Here is a 19,373-nt window from a genome sequence, read left to right as displayed (position 1 = left end):
GAGACCCCAAAGGGCCCCCCCTCCTGTCTCTGCCTCCAGTCCCCTTACCTTCCTAACAGGCCCTGACACCCCCTGTGGGCACCGTCCTGCCTCAACCCCGACCGTCAGCCTCCCAGTCTGCATCAGCAGAGCCGGGCCTCTCTGGCTGCCTTCGGTCTCCTGATCCATAGACTAAGGACAGTTTCAGCCAAATTAGGAACCAGGCCAGTTAGGGAAGGGGTTCCCTTTCGGACTGGCCAGCCCCCGGATGGCTCTCCCCACCGTCCGGGGCCGAGTGCAGCCCTGGGCCTTGCGCCCTGCTCACCCTGCTCTCTCTCGCCCCCCGCAGCACCCGTGGTGACTGGAACAGGACCCAACTTCTCCCTGGGCGAGCTGCAGGGACACCTGGCCTACGATCTGAATCCAGCCAGCACAGGCATGAGAAGAACGCTACCCAGCACTTCCTCCAGCGGGTACGTGGCCTGGTCGCCCTCTGAGCATTTACCCTCCCCACACCCCGGCGGTCCCAGCCCCCTGGTTCATTCCCCTCCTTGCCTGCTTGCAAGGCCCACGTGGTAAACTCCTACTTATCCTTCAAAACCCAGCCCCGAGGCCTGCTTTCCCCCGACCCGACACCCCGGTCAGAGTCCCCGTCCACGGCCCCTCGAGACCCCAAGAGAACGCGGACACTTGTTCCCGCAGAGATGCGCAGTGCGGGCGTGGGCTTCCCCATCTGTGAAATGGGACCGTGGTCCTGAGGTTGACGGTGGGCCCGGTGATTAGCCAGGCCTCCAGCGTTTTAGTCCGCAGCCCGCTGACGCTGGGCCCCCCGCTGCCTCGGGCCTCACGCGTCCCATCCGAGCAATGGGCAGGTGGAGGCAGGCGCTCACGCCTCCCGCTGGAAGCTCGCGGCTCCCGCGACGTCTCGCGATAGCGCCCTGCCCTCTAGGGACCGGAAGTTAGCGCAGCCTGCCCCACGCCCTCGCGTCTCCGTGGTAACCGGCCCGCGCTCTCCCTCCCCCTCCCTTCAGGAGCAAGCGGCACAAATCGGGCTCGATGGAGGAAGACGTGGACACGAGCCCCGGCGGCGATTACTACACCTCGCCCAGCTCTCCCACGAGTAGCAGCCGCAACTGGACTGAGGACATGGAAGGAGGTGGGGCTGGCGGGGGGCGGGGGGCGGGGCCGGGTGACCGCGGCGGGGACTACGTGTTCCGGCAGGCACTGCGCGGGCACCGGGGAGCCGGAAGCCCGGGGGCTGGAGCCGCGGAGCCTCCTGGGAGTTGTAGTCGCGCGGGCGGCTCCCCGCTGCAAGTCCGAGCTGGGGTTCCCGAGCGTTCGGGTTTGGCTGCGTGCAGGGAGGGCGCACAGTCGTCGCGGTGTGGTTCGTCTCCGCGGGCTGCAGCGCGGACTCGGGTGGCCTCGGGTCAGCAGGGCGCTGAGCCCCGGGGTCGGCCCAGACCCTCCTCTAGCGGGTCCCCTCTGCCTGCGTGCTCGTGTTCCTGCGGGTTCCCATCTCCCGGCCGAGCCCCGTCGCTTCTCTGTCGGCGCCCTTCCCGGGAAAGTTGCGTCCTCCCGCGGCCGATCGGGGCCCTATCCGTTTCCGTGGGCTCTCGTGGGGCAGCGCTGGCTCCCCAGGAACCCCCCACCCCGCCCTAGAGACTTCCCTCCCGTGGGGGCCCGTCTCCACCGCGCGTGTCCTCCAAGAGCCCGAGGCTCTGCTCTGCAGCGGGGCGGCCTCAGGGATGCTCAGGACCTGGTGCACGGGGCGCGCCCCTCACCCCCCGCCTCCGGCCTGACCCAGGGCACAGAGTCCCTGGCGACGCCCAGATCCTCAGCGGGACCCGTCCCCACATTTCAGAAGCATCACTGTGTGCAGATGACCCCTTGTCAAGGGGTCGCCCTACTGATGGGCCAGGGGTTGCCAACCTGGACCCGGGGGTGCACGCCCACTGCTCTGAGCCTGTTTCCTCTCAGTACCTGCAGGACTCACCTAAGGTCGTGGGGACTAAGCAAGTTAGTGCATTTGGTGTCCCTAAAACAGGCCTGGCACAAAATACACATCCAGTAAACCTTAGGGTTTGTTTACTTGTTCCCTCCCCCTTTGTCCTCCCTCCGTATATCCCCCAAGAGCCAGCTTTCTTATAAAGCTGTCTGTACAGAGTGCCCTGCCTACAGGATTCCTGGAAAGCAGTGTAAGATTACAGTTAAGAAGGCAGGTTTGGACGCCAGAGAGACGTGGGTTCGAAATCCAGCGCTGCCATTGGCTCGCTGTGTGGGCTGCATAACTTTGGGTAGGTGGCTCCACTTTTCTGGGGCTCAATTTCCTTATGTCCAAGATGGGATGGGTGAGCTGACTCTTCTGACCCGGAGCTGGAAGGAGGAAATGGTACAACGTGCCTAAAGCAACTCTCTGGCTCATGATACGTGCCCAGGACACAGGAGAGTTCATTGTTTGTGTCTTTATAAAATTACCGTCTCTATGAGTTGGTCTCTAAGACATCTGGTTGTGACATTCAAGCCGGAGGGGCCCCCCTCCTCCTTCCATTGTGTTGGCGTCCAGAGCAGGTACCCAACTTTGGGAGGATCTGTCTATTATAGGCTCTAACTTATGAGTCAGAATGTCTCTGTGGTTCCCCATTTGTCAGGTTTGCCTGTGTAAAGATCCTATATTTAATAAGCTTTACGCTTAATTGTGAGAAACAGAAAACCCAAAAGGACAGGGCATTTCTCTCAAAGTAAATGTTCCACCATCAGCAACCCTGGACGTGTGTGGTGTGCGGGACTTAGGCTCCTGGCTTAGGCTCCAGTGAATGTGGTTTTCGTTCCCATCTTGTGGTCCAAGAAAACTGTTGGAGCTCCAGCCATCACGTCTGCTTTCCAGCCAGCGGGAGAGAAGGGTCAAGTCTGAGCATGTCCTCGCCCTTTAAGTATAGAATAATTCTCGGAAGATGCACCACTTACCTCTTCTGCTTATCTCTGTGCCCACCGCTCCCTGCCCCCGAGTTGTCATATGGCCGCACTCTGCCACAAGGGACTCTGGGAAATGTGGCCTTATTTTCGGCAAGCGTGTGCCCAGCTCAAGGGGAAAGGCTCTGTGAGTAAGGAGGAAGGGTAGAGCAGATGTTGGGAGACTGTTACCTTCTGCCCCAGCGTTTACCGTCGGGGACCCCAAAAGCATGTGTCCTCAGCTCTGTGATCCACGGGGCTACGTCTACGTGTAGAGCGGATGCTCTTTGGAGGTGGGGGACAGCCCCGGTGAGGTGGCCACAGCAGCCCCGAGAGGAAAAGTTATAGCCCTGGGTCTGTGGATTAGAAAAAGAGGAGGGAGGGGTGGAAGTAGAAAAACCTAGCTTTCAATGCAGGAAGCTCAGAAAGAAAAAAAAAATTAAAAGGAAGGAAATGTTCGAGAGAGTCAGCGGAGCTCCGGCTGAACTTCCTGCCTCGAGCTTGAAGTGGCAGCAGCCTGGGGGGGCGGGGGGGGGGGAGGACGAGGAGGAAGCCCACGCCCCGCTTCTGTTGCGCCATGGGGAACCACCCAGCCTCCTCGGGAGGGAACTTCAGGGAGGATCTGTCCCCTCTCACGTCCATTGGTTGCCTCTGGCGATGGCAGGCTCGCTCCTGCCGGCGGGGGCCCTCCCCCTGCACCCCAGCCCTGTGTCTGTCTACGCCCTGCAGGTGCTCGCAGCCTGGGGGAAGATGGACGTGGATGCTCCCCCTCCTCTTCCTTTCCCTCCTCCCTCCCCTCCCCCTCTGGTCTCCTCCTCCCTCCCCCACTTTCCCCTCCTCCTGGCTCCCTCCAGCTTCCTGTCTAGACAGCCCCCAATTAGCTGCTCATTAATGGGGTTAAGCTGATTAGAGCACTCTCTCCCTTCCTCTGCTCTGGCCACAAGGGCAGTGCTCAGCTAACCACCCCCCTCAGCATCCACACTCCCCTCCCTGGGAAGGGCGGAGGCCTGGGGGTGGGGGTCGTGGGAGTGCCCCCCCAGGCAGCATCCCGCAGCCACGCCTCTCAGGCCCTGGCCCTCTGTGCCCCATGAGGAGCGCCTTTTCTCCTGCTGGCCACCCCCTCCCGAAGTCTTCCCTGATTACCCCCCACGGGAGCCAGGGAGAGGGCACCCTCTGCTCAGCTGCCAGAGTGCTTGGTTCTTGCTGCTTCTGTGCCCCCCACCCTCCCATGCAGGTATATTTGGGCTGAAGCAGGCAGCTCCCTTCTCTCACCCGGGGGGCTTCTGGTAGAACTCGGGGGGCGGGAGGGGGCCCAAGCGTGGGGTGTCTGCTCCACCATCCTGGGCTGGTGACCTTCCATCAGGCCCCACTGCCCCCATCCGTGAAGTGGGGTGACTCCTGTAAGCCCAGTTCGGGGCAGCTGTGAGCAGGACGGCCTCCCAGGGCCAGGCCAACGTCAGGACATCTGCGTGTCACAGCTCAGGGGAGGGGTGGGGCTGGGGATGCTGCTCAGCCCCCACCGTGCCCTGGGCGCCCCTGTGGACAGTGACCGGGCCCCACGTCCCCAGGGCCACGGGGGCATCATGTGTGCTCCATGCACTTGCACACGCCACAGCAGGCTGCGTGTTCAGGCAGGGCAGGAGGGGATCCTCACATGGGGGGCAGGCCTGGTGGTTGGATGGGGACATGGGGGCATGTGTGTCGAGCAGAACCATGACTGCTCGGATCCGGGGGTGGAGGATACGTGGATGTCATCCTAACCCGATGGCAGCTGCTCACACGGGCACGTGGTAGGCACGTGGGTCGAACCAGCAAGGGATGTGCAGGTGCGGGGCTCACACCCAGGGCCTCCGAGGGCCTGCCCGGGAGCACGCAGGGCTGTTCTTTCTTGCGGGCCCAGGCTCCCCCCCTACCTCCCCCAGGCCCCGTCTCAGGAAGCTCTAGAACACCTGTAGAGAGGCGGCGGGCCAGGGTCCAGCCAGGCTGTTTCCATCCAGGACAGGCTGTTCTAGGAAATCCTCCGAAGTGAGCGTCTGCCGGCCCTAACCTCCTTCCCACCACAGCCCCATGGGAGCAAGGAGCCTGTGGCCCCCCCACACATGCCCACGGTCCCCAGGGCTGGCCTCCTTCCCTGCCCGCCCCCCCCCCCGCCCCCCGGCCCACCAGCTCCCTGTTCCTGGAGAGCTTGGCCGCCAGGCCTGTTGGGCCTGCTGACCCTGTTGACCCTGCTGACCCAGGTCCCCGCACACACTCACCCACAGCGCGTGATCGGGGCCACCAACCAGGGTTCATAGTAGCAAAACTAGCCGACTGCCCCAGGGGCCACTGGGGGGCACAGGGCTCCCGGGTCTGGCTCACCACCAGTGCGGCTTGGGAGGGACCCTGAGAGGCAGGACCCAGCAGGGTGGTTGGGGGAACATGGTGCAGGACTGGGCTGGGGGAGCTCGCGCCACGGGAGACCCCAGCCTCAGAGGACGGCAGCCGCTCTCAGCAGGGCGACTCTGCCCCAGGACACCCGCGGTTGTCACCCTGGGGGGCTCCTGGGATGGGGAAGGGATGTGGGCAAGATTCTTCCCGGCCTGCACGGAACATCCCCCCCACACACGGGGATGACCCGCCCTGATGTCAGCGGTGCCGGTCGGAAGGAAGCACACCCCTCCTCGTGTTCCTCTGTGGGTCTCAGTGGGTGCGTTTCTCCCTAAGATATATATTATTTTTATTTAAATAATCTCTAAGCACGTCCACCTGCAGGTGCCACAGCCCTGAGATCCCGCTCCTGGGCTCTGCACTAGCCATCCTCCGCCCTCACGTCTGGGGGCTCAGCAGGGGTGGGGTGCAGGGGGCTCGCCTGTGTGTGGAGGGTCCCTACGTGGCCAGCCATGGCGTGATCTGTCCCCATCCGTGCCACGTTGTCTGCTGCATCCGTGCGCGCCCATTTCACAGCGTGCATTCGTGGGGGAAGGTGCCAGGGGCCGGGCTGGAGGCCCCTCTGCAGGGCATCCCCGCGCCCTGGTCTCGGTCCCAGGGCTCTGTCTCCCCTCGTGCCCACGGTGGCTGGGGAGAGGGGAAGGCGAGGCTCTGCCTGCAGCCTGGTGACCCTCTGGCTCCTCCCACGCAGGTATCTCGTCCCCGGTGAAGAAGACAGAGATGGACAAGTCACCTTTCCACAGCCCGTCTCCCCAGGACTCACCTCGCCTCTCCAGCTTCACGCAGCACCACCGGCCTGTCATTGCCGTGCACAGCGGTGAGCCCTGGGCCCCAGGCAGGGAGGCAGGCCGGGCCCTCTCAGCAGCCGGGGAAGCCCCATACGCCATCCGACCAACGGTCCTTGCTGTCGCCCCCTGCCAGGCAGCAAAACCTGGAGGTGTCCCTGTGCAGAGCACCTGGCCCTGACTCAGTCTCTTGGGCCTCAGTTTCCCCTTCTGTACAGGAAGGAGGTACAGTCTGGGCTTGTCCCCAACCAGCTCCCTTTATCTCATACTCTACCTCCCACAGGGTTGGGAGGCCCCAGAAGGAGGGCGACACTCCCAACGCAGGGCTGGGGACACACACAAGGCCACACAGGGGCGCCATGTGGACAGGAGGCTGCATACGTAGCTGGGGGGGGTGCGGGGGGGGGGCGTCTCCAGCAACCACAGGGCGTGTGCTGAGCTGATCACGGTGCCCCTGGCGCTCCGTTTGTTCGCCTCTCGGTTGGGGTACATAGATGTGTCCCCCCACACACACCACCCCCAGGACTGACTTCAGGACCACATGAGCTAAATCCAGGGAATGTCGCCGGTCACCCCGTTGTTACGGTGATAACGGTTTAGTCCCGCACGAGGGCAGACACACGTACCGGAGGCCGGCAAAAATCAGAGCAGTGCAGAGGTTTGGACCAGCCCGTGGCGCCCGTTGGTATAAATAAGGTGTCGCGGGTGCGTGGCCGTGTCCACCCGTTTACACATCGCCTGTGCGGCTTTGAGGCTGCGGTGGCAAAGTCAGGTGCTTGCAAGAGACCCTGGGGCCTGAAAAGCCAAAAATATTTACTGTTTGGCCAGGAGCTAGAGAGGGGGGGAGGGGAGTGAGCGGGAGAGTAGAACAGAAGCAGGGCTGCCTTTGGGTGTGATGGAAATGTTCTAGAATTACAAAGCGAATATATCAAAAGTCACTAGATTGTTTAGAGAAAAGAAGAAAAGCAAATAGTACCTGGGCAGGTCACTCACCTGCAAACTGGGGCGAGGCGCCCACACTCCCCCCCCCCCAGGGATGGACGCCGAGCCCACGACGCTCAGGGGGGAGCCAGACACAGGACGCCCCACGGGGTGTGAGTCCACGTGTGTGACACATGCAGGACAGGCTCATCCATGGGCAGGAAGGGGGCTCGGGGTGGGGGGTGACAGCTGCTGGGGATGGGGTTGCTCTTCGGGATAAGAATGTCCTAAAAGAAACTAGTGGTGGTTGCACAGTCCCAAGAATGTGCTAGAATTGCCTACGGGACGTGTGCATTGTCTCCGGAAAGAGAGCCAGCCGAGCCCCGGGTTGGGGTTGGGCTGTGGGGCCAGACTGTCCCCAGGTCTGCCACCACCTCGCTGTGTGGCCTGGGGCGGGGGACGTGACCTCTGAGAGCCACTGAGTCACCCTGTTCTCAAAACCAAAAACAAAACCCGGGTTCCCCCGGGGTGGCTCATCCGTTGAGCGTCTGACTCTTGATCTCAGCTCAGGTCTCCATCTCGGGGTCGTGAGTTCAAGCCCCCCGTTGGGCTCCACGCTGGGTGTGGAGCCTACTTAAGAAACAAAGAACAAAAAATAAGAGGGTGGTACGGGACCCCGGCGGGCTCGTGGTGCAGGTCAGCCTGTTCGGCGTACGGGGGACAGCCGGGCCCCAGTGACGGGGCTGCTGGGTCTCGCTGTGCCATCGGGACTGAGCCGCTCACCGCCGCTCACACCGCCGCTCCCGTCTCCGCAGGGATTGCCCGGAGCCCTCACCCCTCCTCGGCGCTGCACTTCCCCACCACGTCCATCCTGCCCCAGACGGCCTCCACCTACTTCCCGCACACGGCCATCCGCTACCCGCCTCACCTCAACCCCCAGGACCCGCTCAAAGATCTCGTGTCGCTGGCCTGTGACCCGGCCAGCCAGCAGCCTGGACCGGTGAGTCTGGGGGGCTGGGGCCTCCCCTCTTGGCCCACGCGTGGCTCTGGGTGACCTCGCGGGGGCCCCGGCGCGTCCCTCGGCTGTCCCCGGGCGGTTGCTCGACCAGGCAGCCTCCGTCTCACGTGGTTTCTAGACGGCAGGTCCGCGCCCCGCGCCCCGAGTGCTCGGAGCCGGGTCAGAAGTCAGGCCCTTCTGGGCGTCGGAGTTGACAGCACACGTCTTCCCCCCCATCAGACGTGGCCCTGTGGCCGCAGCTTGGCCCTCTGGGTGCGAGGAGCTTGTTGCATCTTGGAGCCGCGGGCGAGGCGGTGGACGCCGCGTCCCTGTCGCGAGTGAGGGGGGTGCAGACCCGCCCCGGGGTCGGCTGCGGTTTCGGATGAGGTGACGGCTCTGGAAGGAAAGCAGACGGGTAGAGAGTGGCCTCAGGAGGACACGCAGGGTCCCCGGGATGCTGCCACAGGCGGGCGGGCGTCAGCGGCCCCACCGACTCGCCCTGGTCCCGCCAAGCCCGCCGTCCCCCGCAGGACGCGGACGGCAGCCCGAGGCAGAGGGGCGCCCGCCGCCTTAACCACCTGTCTCTCTGTTCCTCCCAGTTAAATGGAAGTGGTCAGCTCAAAATGTCCAGTCACTGCCTTTCCGCTCAGATGCTGGCACCCCCGCCCCCTGGGCTGCCGCGGCTGGCGCTCCCCCCTGCCACCAAACCCACCTCCGAGGGAGGAAGCACGTCGCCGACCTCGCCCTGTAAGCACTCGGGAAGCGGTGCCCGTGGCAGGGCGGGCGTCCCTGAGGGGCCCCCTCCCCTCCCCTCCCCGACTGCTGGGGTCAGGGGCTCAGGCCTGCCTGGTACCGGTGAGTTTGGTGGGTCCCCAGACAGAAGCCTGGGGGGCCACGTGGTCGGGCCCACGTGGGGCCAAGGCAGCCTTAGGGAGTGGCAGGCGAGGGCCAGGGGGGCGTCTGGGGTCCCCGTGTGTCCGCTCCCGGCCTCCGAGCCTCCTCCGTGCAAAGGGCAGGTGGCAGTAGGTCAAGACCTCAAACTGGTGGCCGTGGGGGCAGGCGCAGCCCCCAGATGCCTTTTGTCTGTAGAAGATGAGAATCTGTTGTCTTAGAGTCAGGACAGGTCACGTGAAAATCTCGGGGTTCTGGGTTCTTGGCAAAAAGGCAAGCATGATGGCCGTGTTCCTGCTGGTGAGCCCGGCTGGGCCACGCCTCTCAATGGGACAGTCCCCACCTGCCCACCTGACCCTAGGAGGCCTTGAGTTGACTGCCTCGTCTTCTAGAACTTTCCACCCGCTGGATACATGGCTTCCAGAGGACAGCTCGCGGGCCCCTCGTGCACCCTCCCCCCACAGTCTGGGACTTGGCTCCCAGGTGCTCCAGCCTCTCCCTGGACCCGGTGCAGGCTCGGGTGGGCCGTCCCCGCTCCTCCAGGCCGCCTCACTCTGGGCCGCCGGCCTCCAGGTGTCCCCCAAGGCCGTCTCAGTTGGTGCCTCCCCAAGTGGATGATCTCAGGGACACCCCCCCCACCCTGGGCTCTCAGTCTGCCCCTCACACGCTGGGTATCCCTCTCCCTTTGTCCCAAATGCGGTTCCTCACCGCACCTGAGCGGGGGTGCTGGCAGCCTGCTCCCTGCCCCGCAGGCACACCCCTGCCCCCCGCATCCGGGGCCGGCCAGGACGCAGGGCGGCAGCTGCATGAGCACACGGGCTTTCTCTGCGGCGCGAGGCACTGGGTTTGAATCCTGTCCCTGCGGATTCTCAGCTGTAGAATGGGACGGTCACAGGTCCCCGAGCGCCGGGTGGTGGGGAGCAGGCGAGGAGCTAGATCGGGGTGGGGGGGACACGGGCGCCGCGCCAGGCACAGGGTAGGGAGCCAGGACGCTGGACGGGGCACCGCCACTGCTCGCTGGGCTGTAAAATGGGAAGAGTCATCACGTCTGCTAGATGGGGGCCTGTGCAGGCTGGTGGGGTCGGGGCCCGTGAACCCCCCCACGCCCGGGTTATGACAGCACGTACTGCCCGCCCCTACCAGGGCCCCCGCGCCCCCCACGCAACCCCCCCCCGGCTGATGCCGCCCCCGGCCGGCCTGAGGCCTCCCCACCACCCCCGGCAGCCCCGGGCCGCGGATCCCTCACTGGCCCACAAGACGGAACTGGCGGGACGACGACCTAACTGTAAACGTAAACATAAAGGTGAATGCGTGTGTGCCTGCGCGTGCGTGTCTGCGAACACCCGGCCCTCCCGTGCAGCTGCAAGAGGAAAATTAATAAATAAAGCGCCCTCAATAATTCATGGCGCCCCGCGCGGGATGCGGGCCGCGGAGCAGGACGGAGCAGGCAGTGCAGCTTCCTGAATAATTCACAGGCGGTTTCTGGTTATGAATCTTTCATCTCGTGCCTTCCCTCTCAGCAGATGCCCCGCCTGTGTGACCCCAGGGCCCGGCACTGTGGGCTTTCCGGGGTGCCCGGATCGGCGGGGGGGCGGGGGGGCGCAGCAAGCTTGGAGGCGTCGGGCGCTGGGTGCGAAGGCCCGGCTGTGTGACCCTGGGCAGCGGCCACCCTCTCTGGGTGCTCCCGCGCACCCCCTCGCTAACGGGCTCTCGGTCTCTCTCGTCCCTGCAGCCTACTCTACGCCCGGCACGTCCCCTGCAAACCGTTCCTTTGTGGGATTAGGACCAAGGGATCCAGCGGGCATTTATCAGGCACAGGTAGGGGCCGAGAGGCCGGCTGGGGGGGAGGGGGGCAGGGCAGAGGGGCCCGCCTGGGTGTGCAGGGAGAGGCCGGCCTGCCGGTCCCGTGCCACCCCTCCAGCCGCACCCCTGGCACAGTGGCCGCTGAGCGTGGCAGGGGGGCCAGCTTCCCATACCCTTCCAGGGCCTCGAGCCCGCGCCGGGGAGGTGGTACGGCCGCCAACCCTGCCTGCCGCTTCCCAGCGGGAGGCGCTCCCGGCAGAGCGGCTGCCAGGCAGGGCCTGTTACCACGCCAGGCCCATTTGTACCGATGGGAAGACTGAGGCCCGCCGAGGCGAGGGGGTTTGCCCAGGATCACACAGCACGTCAGCCCGAGCTTACAGCCCCCAGCCTTCGTCCCCAGAAAGGGGGCAGAGGGTAGCGGTGGACTCTAGGACTCCAGGGGCAGGTGGGGAAACTGAGGCAGCTCCTGGCCCCGCCCCCCAGAAAGGGGGCAGAGGGTAGTGGTGGACTCTAGGACTCCAGGGGCAGGTGGGGAAACTGAGGCAGCCCCTGGCCCCCGCCCCCCGGGGTGGGAGGGGTCTCCCAGTGGAGCATGTGTATCCCCCCGCCATGCTGGAGAGCAGAGCAGCAGAGGCATCGCGGAACTGCAGCTGAGCACCGGGGTGGGGGGGAGCGGCCGAGGACAAGAGCAGGAGGCCCAGAGAGGAGGAGCGGGTTGCCTGAGGTCGCACAGCAGCGGAGGGCAGAGCCCCGATGGTCCAGAACTAAGACTCGTGGCTGCCAGCTTCCCGCAGGGTCGGGGTCTGAGTCCAGGCCGCACGCTGGCCCTGGGAGCGTGTTGGCAGCCGGGGGCTGGGGCCTGGAGCCCCTGCTCCCCACTGCGGTGCGTGTTGGGGAGGGGGGTTGTAGTGCGGGTTTGTGGGACCCATGGGCTGCAGCCGGCGCCCCCCCCTCGCCCCGGTAGCTGCGGGCAGGTTTTTTGCAGCCAAGGCCGTGGGCAGAGATGGGGAGGAGCTGGGGAGCTGGCCACGTCCCCCATCGTCCCCCATCGTCAGCTAAAACCCAGTCAGCTGGGGGCCCTCCGGCAGCTCACGGGGCTGCGGGCTCCGGGGAGGCCTGGCCTTTACCGGCTGCTTCACACACGGAACGCCTGTCTCGTCTTCTGGCCTTGGACGCCTCCCGGGGGTGCTCCTGCAGGGACCAGTTTAGCTGAAAGGCACCAAAAGGCAGAGCGGCTGCCCACGTGCCCTTGCAAACCCCCCCCCGGGGAGGAGGAGTGCGTGGCCTTGCTCCGGCCGGGGCCCAGACGGGAGTCTCTTGGTCAGGCTCCCCCAGCAAGCTGGGGCGACTCCAGGACTCCCCACTCTGGGTCTGGGGTACCCCACGGCACCTTCTGTGGGTCCCAGCGTGGACGCGCCCACTGCCCAGTGCTCTGGAGCCATCCATTTCTTCTCCTGCGCCCACCCCCCAGCCCACCCCCAGCGGGAGGCTGGGAATGCCCTAACTGCTCCAGAACCCAGAGGTGACACGCAGTGACCTGAAGGAGGCCCTGCCCCTGCCTCACCTCCCCATTATTGACCCCTCCATGGGGCCCCTCTCCCCACAGCAGGTGTCCTGGGAGAGGAAGGAAACTGAGGCAGGCCAGGGCAGGACTTTGCTTCTGCACACCTCTCATGGCCCCCTCTTGGCCAGCGAGCCCCAGGCGGGTGTGGAGGCAGCTCAGGGAGGGGCACCGAGCCCCCTGCCCGGGTCGGGAGAGGCTGGAGCTGGTACAGAGACTGCCCGACAGAGGAGCAGGGTAAGGGCGCCCAGGCAGGGGGCTTGGCCCTGACAGAGGCTGGAGATGCTAGAGAAACAGCTGGAATGTGGGCTGTGTCCTGAGGGCCATGGGGAGCCATGGACAGCTTCGACGTGAGGGAGGGGCACAGCCAGATCTGGAAACGAGAAAGAAATTTCTGGGGGGGACGTGGACGTGGAAGGGAGATGGCTGGGTTGCGGGAGTGGGGAGGCCCCAGCCTGCGTGAGCGGGGAGGGCGGCTCTCGGGGATGCCCCTGGCAGCGCTGCGGTCGGCTGGGCTAAGGCACCCCGGTTCTCTGGTGGGGTCAGAGCCCCCTGCAGACCCTAAAGGGAAGGAAGGACACTATGAGACCCCTGCCCCCCCTCCTGGAGGCCCTCCGCCTCCATTATTCCTGGGAGGTTTGCGTTCCCCTGGCCCCCCAACCCTCAACTGCCCCCCAGCCTACAGCTGCTTTCCCTCCCCACACCCTCCACCTGCCGTACCTCATGTCAGTGCCCTTCCCCCACCACTATCTCCTCCCCCAGGGACACCTGGGTGGCTCAGCAGTTGAGCATCTGCCTTCAACTCAGGGCATGACCCGCGGGTCCTGGGATCGAGTCCCATGTCAGGCTCCCCACATGGAGCCTGCTTCTCCCTCTGCCTGGGTCTCTGCTTCTCTCTCTTTCTCTCTGTGTCTCTCATGAATAAATAAATAAAATCTTAAAAAAAAACCTCCCCCATCAATACCCCCCTTCCCCAGCAGCGCCCCTCCCCACCAACATCCTCTCCATCATCCCTCCCCACCATCAGTGCCCCGCCCCGCCCCACTCCATGCCCATCCCCCCTCCGTGCCCCTCCCCTATCCATTACCCACCTCCATCTCCCCATGCACCCCCCAGTCCTCAGCCACCCATCGCTTTGGCCCCCAGCGTGGGCTCTGAGGGCGCTGACACCTCTGCCCCATCCCATGTGATGGGAGCCCCCCGGCTGAGCATTTTACACCAGGATCCTTTCTGCCCGAGGTGAGGCGCGTGACCCCCATCCAGCAGATGAGTGACTCGAGCTAAGGACCAGAGGGGTTAAGCCGCCTGCCACCGCCACACTGGTGGCTCCAGCCAGGCCAGGGAGAGTCCAGAGTCCGGACCTTGTGCCCCACCCCCACCCCAGCACCTCAGGCTCCCCCTCAGCCAAAGGGGAGGATGTTAAGTTACTGGGACCAGAGGCCTGGGAGGGAGGAGGGAGGAAGGGCCGAGGGGAGGCCACCGTGGGGGAGGGTCACGCCCAGAGTCTGTCTGGTTGCCAACAGAAACCAGACATGAGGTAATGGCCAAGATGAACTTGAACTTGGCTGGAGGTGGGGGGCTGGGAGGCAGGGCGCCAGTCCGTGGGGATGGCCCACGCGGCGGCCTGGGTGGAGGGGCACAACTGACCTACGGCAGGGCTGGGGGGGTCCCCAGGCCGGCCCCACACAGGTGGACCGTTAGATGCATTTCCAGGGGAAAGGCCTGTCCGGCTTCCCGGTGGAGACCCAGGCTGGAGCTGTCCCTGAGGCTGAGCCCCGGGACCCCCCCGGGTGAAGTAGAGGTCGCGACCCCTGGAGGGCCAGGCCGGGGTCAGACCCGGGCAGGGAACAAGGGTTGGAACCGGGCTGCCGAGCTGGGAATCTGCCGTGGCGCCCCTTCGCTGGTGGACTCAGGCCAATTACTTGACTTCTCTGGGCCCATGTTTTCTTCGCTTTGAAACGGGGTAGTCGGGGGCGTCGTCCCTCCTTTATGGAGAATTGGGGGGGTCATTAAATGGGAAAACATTTGTTTGAAGAATGACAGCAGACAGCCCTGGTCACCCTGTGACCCTGGTCACAGCGCCTGGACGAGGCGGCGCTCCCTAGAGCTTCAGCACGTGGAGGGAAGCCCAGGGCGGAGCCACATCCTCTCCCCTTTTTTAGACTCAGGGCACCGAGAGCTGGTCGTAAACAAAGGATGCTCAAGCAGATTTAAGTTCCAGATAAACGAGAGATAAAAATAAGTCTGAAAAATACCTGTTTTAGCATAAGTATATACCGGAAGTTGCGTGTGGTATACAGGTTTCCCCGAGGCTTCTCCAGAACTCGGGTGTCCGTGGGCACCCCGAGTTTCATCCAGGGCAGCCTGGGCCAGGGGCCTCTCGCAGGTCCTGACACGCCTGGGGCTGGGGGGACGGGGGAGACGGGTCCCAGGGAGGCGGGTGTGGGCAGTGGCCAGCGCGGTCAGTGGTGGAGCCTGACCCCCGTGTGTCTCTCTCTCTCTCCCCCCCCACCCCGCTCCGTGTGTCCCCGTCGGGCACCCAGTCCTGGTATCTGGGATAAGAAAGATTTCGTCCCACGCCCTGCTCCTTCGTCGCGGGAATCCCAGGGGGTCGCCCAGCCGGCCCCCGGCCCACGTTTTCGGTGGAAAGTTAGAGCGAGCAAGAACACCCCGCCGACTCCCAGCCTGGCCGAAAAGACAAAACAGACACATACACACAGGAGGGAAACAAGCAAAAAGAGAAAAGAAAAAAAAAAAAAGGCAAAAAAAAAGAAAAAAAAAGACAAACGGAAAAAAAAAAAAACCACCATAAAAACAAACCCACCCAACCAAGAAGACAAAAGGTAAAGACGGCAGCCCCCAGACTGTGGGGTCGCCGCGGCCGGACCAGAGGCCAGGCCCCGCCACCGCTCCGAGGCCGCGCGAGGGTCAGGGCGCCGTCCTGTTACTCATCTCTGGCTGCTGCTCTGGAAGGGCAGGCGCCCGCTCCCCGCCTCCGCCCAGGACCAGGTGAGCGCGGCCCGGTGCCCCTGCCCGGGCCTCACGGGGCAGGACACCCAGCACGGCCACCTCTCCCTGGGTCCCCACTGCCGGGATGTCAGCCAGGCCCCCGCCACGGTGTCCACCGTGCGGGGAAGCAGGTGTCGTGGGGACGGTGGGGGGGCCTGGCGAGGACAGCCGAGGCCGCCGCTGCTGGAGGCCCGAGTGGGCAGGGAAGCGACGAGGGCAGAAGAGGGTTGTGGGGAGACCCTGGGTGTCGCCAGGGGGACTGGGACGCGTGGCAGGAACTTTCTCAGGAGCGTCCTGCGGTCGCGGGACCTCCGCCTGCCCCAAAGCGTGCGCGCTCGGCTGGGCTTGCTCGGGACTCGGTCTTTCCGCCCCATGCCTGCCCTGTTTGGGAGGAGAAGTCTCTATGCAATTGACCCCCCAGCTCCACCCCGCGGCACAGGAGGCCACCCCACACCGCACCCCGCTGGCCCTGCTCCACACCCCACCCCGGGGAGGGACCCACGTTGCACACACTGTAAGAAATGCACTTTCCGAGGAAGGGGCTGGGGGGGTGGAGAGACTCGGAGCTCCCCAGGCGGGGACAGCTGCCCGAGCCTCCATCCGCCCGCGCCCTGGGAGGGGAGGACCCCCCCTGAAGCCCACGGAGGTGGGAGGTGAGAGCGAGTGGTTTAAGTGCCTGATTCCCACCGCCCGCCCCCCTTTGTCCAGCTGGAATGGGAAGTGGCCGCGGGCCCCTTCCATTCCCTCCCACAACCCGGCCACCTCCAGTCGCCGACCCTCATTGCTGTGCTCCCCTCAGAACTAGAGAGATGGGAACACCCCCCACCTGCAGTTGGCCCAAGGGGCAGAGCTGGGCTCCCTCGGGCCCTGCTGCTCTCGGGCACGGGGGTGGGATCTGGGGAAGCCAGCAGGCCCTCCCTCGTCTCCTCTGCCAGTGCCTTACATCCTGGAGCGGCACCCCCTCCCTGGTGCTTCCCAGCCCAAAGGGGGACCACGGTTTGCACTTTCATCTTCCCCCGCCGAAGTGGGGCGCAGCCAGGGAGGTGCATTGCAGCTGGGCCCCCACCAGGAAAGAAGGCCGGGCGGCCACATCCGTGCACTCCCGGATGAGGGTTGGGGGGGTTCTGGCCGGGGGAGGGGGGGTTGGCGCCTTGGGGTGTCCCCTGTGGCCATGTGGGGGACCTCCTGTCTGCTAAATGTTTTCCGTTGAGCCGCTCCAAAAACACTAAGCTGGGGACACCGGGTGCCCCCCAACCCCGGCTCCCTGGCCCCATCCCCACCCCCACCCCAGGATGGCCATCTTGGGTGGGGGCCCTGGGAGGGGGTGTTAGGTGTTCTAGGGTCACCAGGCCCGAACACAGGGACCCCTCCCATCCCATCCATCTGAGTCCCAACTGGCCTCCTCCACGCCTGGCCCTGGGGAAGACCTTCCCCACCGCGACCCCCCATCCCCCAGCCTGGGCCAAAGCCATCGCCCTGGGCTGGGCCTCCGCCTCATCTGCTCTCAGCCTGGCCCTCCTGACCCTCTCCCGGTGCCCCAGGCCTGGCCAGCCTCCTCCCATCAACCCAGAAACTGGACTTTCCTCCCAAACCAGCCCCAGAGAGGGTTGGCAAACCCACTCAACCGTATAGAGAAAGACCCTTCCCCACCAACCCCCCTCCCACTGTCCAGAGGCATTCAAGAACCCTTGGTCCGTCCGTCTGTCCCCAAGGCCCCCTCCACTGGGTGGCCGTTGGGGAGCAAAGCCTGGGCCGCTCTCCGGGAGGGCAGGAGGGGGGTGGGTCGTGCAGGTGGGGTATCCGGAAGCTTCTCAGCCATGGAACCTTAGGGTGCGGGTAGGCGGGGTAGGGGAGGGGCACCTGGCAGCCCCCAGCTACCTAACTTTGCATGGTGCTTAGTCGGGGATTCCTGTGACCTGGCTCCTGTTGTCAGCTCGCCGCGGCTGATACTGCATGGCAAATTATACCTGGCTCTATCCCCCTCTCCCAGCCCTCCCCGAACCCTCCGACACTACCCCCTCCTCTTTAAAAAAAAAAAAAAAAAAAAAAGATACAAAAAAAAAACCCTTAAAAAAACTCCATGTTTCCTAATTTGCACGAAATTTTCTACCACATGATGTGCCTTGCCTTCCGAAAATAAGTATTACCTTTAAACAATATCAGCGCACACAGTTAGCTGCATGCACTGCTCGTGTAGTTAAAAAAAAAAAAACAAAAAGACAAAACAATGACATGAAATAAAAAATAAAAATTGAAGAGGGATGTATTTCTATTTGTAAAAAAAGAGAAAAAAAGAAAAAAAAGAATTAAAAAAAAAGAAAAATTCCACGCTAGAAAAAGCAATCCACAGAACAATCGCCCCATGGTCTGCCCCACGCCCACCCCCTGGCTCTGTCTCCACCTCCTGCTGCAGTGGGGGTGCGCCCTGGTGCTCTGCTGCCCCCAGCCCCACCCCTGCGCTCCAGAAGGGTCACTTCCGAGGCCCCTGCCCACAGCGGCGGACAGACCTCAGGGGTGAGCCCTGACCCCAGTGCAGGGGTTTGTCCTGCCACCGGGCCAGTGGTGTCCCCACGGGGTGGCCATCCTGCCTACAGCCAGACCCCCACCCCACCTTTCCTGCAGGCTGGCGTCCCTCTGGCTCAGGGTCACATTGCCGCCCCCCCTCCCCAGGTTCCCCTCCAACCCTCCCCCAGGCCCCCCTTCCTTCTTGCCAAAGGACTCGCCTCCGCCCCCCCATTCCCTGGAGACCGGCCTGGGACGGCACTCCCCTCCTGCCCCCTTCGTGCCGCCAGCACCCACTTCTGTCTTCCAGCTGTGACTGGGGGGGGGGGGTTATCTGGGATGAAACAAACAGAAAACAAGCCAAACCCAATATATGCAATATCTGTCTGTCTGTCCCTGGAGACTGAGCGCAGCCGCCGTAGGCCCAGCCGGCGCCCGCGGGCACACGGACGGCCCAGGACGGGGACCCCTGGGCACGGGCCTCCATCTGGTGGCTGCTCTCGCTGTTGTCTTGTCCTTGATTTCATGTTCCCTTTCTGTTTTTTTCTTTCTTTGTTGTTGGTTTGTTTTTGTTTTGTTTTGTTTTTATTTTTTTTTTCCCCAATTTCCTTTGCTTTTGACTCGACCAAAGCTGAGACAGTAGCAGCCGGTTAGCGGGGTGTCAGAGGGCTGGATTCTTCAAGCTCGGCCTCCCACTCATCTCCTGTGGGGACAGGGCGGGCAGGGCAGACGGTCGCCCCCCAGAGCAGGGAGGAGCCTCGCGGGCCCACCCGGCTTCCATCCACCATCCTACGCTCATCCCATGTCTTTTAAAAAGATGCCTCAGCACGTCCCAGGGGGCAGGTCGCTGCCCCTGAGAACTGTCCTTTGGTCCGAGAGCCCAAGGCCCTGCCTGTCAGTTTCCATGGGGCAGATTTCTGAGTTTTATTCTCTTCCCCCCAGAACTGGGGAGCAGCCTACCTAGGACCCCTCCCCGAGGGCTTGGGGGGACCATGTGGTCTGCCCACAGCCCACCCCGAGCTGTGCGCTGCTGCTGCTGAGTAGGTAGTGCCATCCTAGGCTCGTCCACTCCCCCTGGAGGAAAGGCCACGGGCAGAATTTGGCAGAAGCAGCAGGATCCAGACCCCTTCCCCAGGTCTGCGGTTTGGGCTCCAGGCGGGGCACAGGGTGTCCTGTTGTTTTTTACCGGCGTGAAACTAACTTGTTCTCAAACCCCCTTCCCTCCCGCCTGCTGCCACCCGCCATCCATCATCGTCCTTCCCCATGGGAGGCCCCCCTCCCAGTCTGAGCCTGGGTGCCCCCCACCCACCCCATGCTGTGGAAGAGAACGGGGAGGCTTCCCAGATATATGCAAGTTGCCCTCCCTCCTCTCTTGGACGAGGGCGTGGGATGACCAGGGTGGAAAAGGAGGTGCAGAGGGGCAGGAAGACCTGGCCCTGTCCACCGAGAAGGGGGTCAGGGATCCCCAGGCCTGGGTTCGCAGCTCAGCCTCTTGTCAAGTTCCGAGCTCAGACCCATCCCCGCCCTGATCTAGACAATCAGACCCAAG

At 64.0% G+C, this 19,373-nt stretch overlaps 1 protein-coding gene across 6 annotated transcripts in view; it reads left to right on the top strand.

The window, feature by feature from the left end:
• NFIC (nuclear factor I C) overlaps positions 1-17,578 on the top strand; it is a 62,180-nt gene extending 44,602 nt beyond the window's left edge. For 3 of the 6 annotated variants that reach the window (XM_077860519.1, XM_077860518.1, XM_077860517.1), the window contains exons 5-11: positions 329-452; positions 1,011-1,135; positions 6,047-6,172; positions 7,877-8,061; positions 8,658-8,805; positions 10,682-10,767; positions 14,857-17,578. In XM_077860519.1, coding sequence (XP_077716645.1) covers positions 329-452; positions 1,011-1,135; positions 6,047-6,172; positions 7,877-8,061; positions 8,658-8,805; positions 10,682-10,767; positions 14,857-14,874 — 812 coding nt within the window. In that variant the 3' untranslated portion in view covers positions 14,875-17,578. The remainder of the gene's footprint in view (positions 1-328; positions 453-1,010; positions 1,136-6,046; positions 6,173-7,876; positions 8,062-8,657; positions 8,806-10,681; positions 10,768-14,856) is intronic. The other 3 variants (XM_077860521.1, XM_077860520.1, XM_077860522.1) reach the window with 2 other exon arrangements.
• Positions 17,579-19,373: the final 1,795 nt, after the last annotated feature.

The sequence above is a fragment of the Canis aureus genome, chromosome 19 (genome assembly GCF_053574225.1).
Source record: "Canis aureus isolate CA01 chromosome 19, VMU_Caureus_v.1.0, whole genome shotgun sequence".
NCBI lineage: Eukaryota > Metazoa > Chordata > Mammalia > Carnivora > Canidae > Canis > Canis aureus.
Note: the sequence above shows the minus strand (reverse complement) of the source record. Positions and strands in the feature narration are given on the sequence as shown.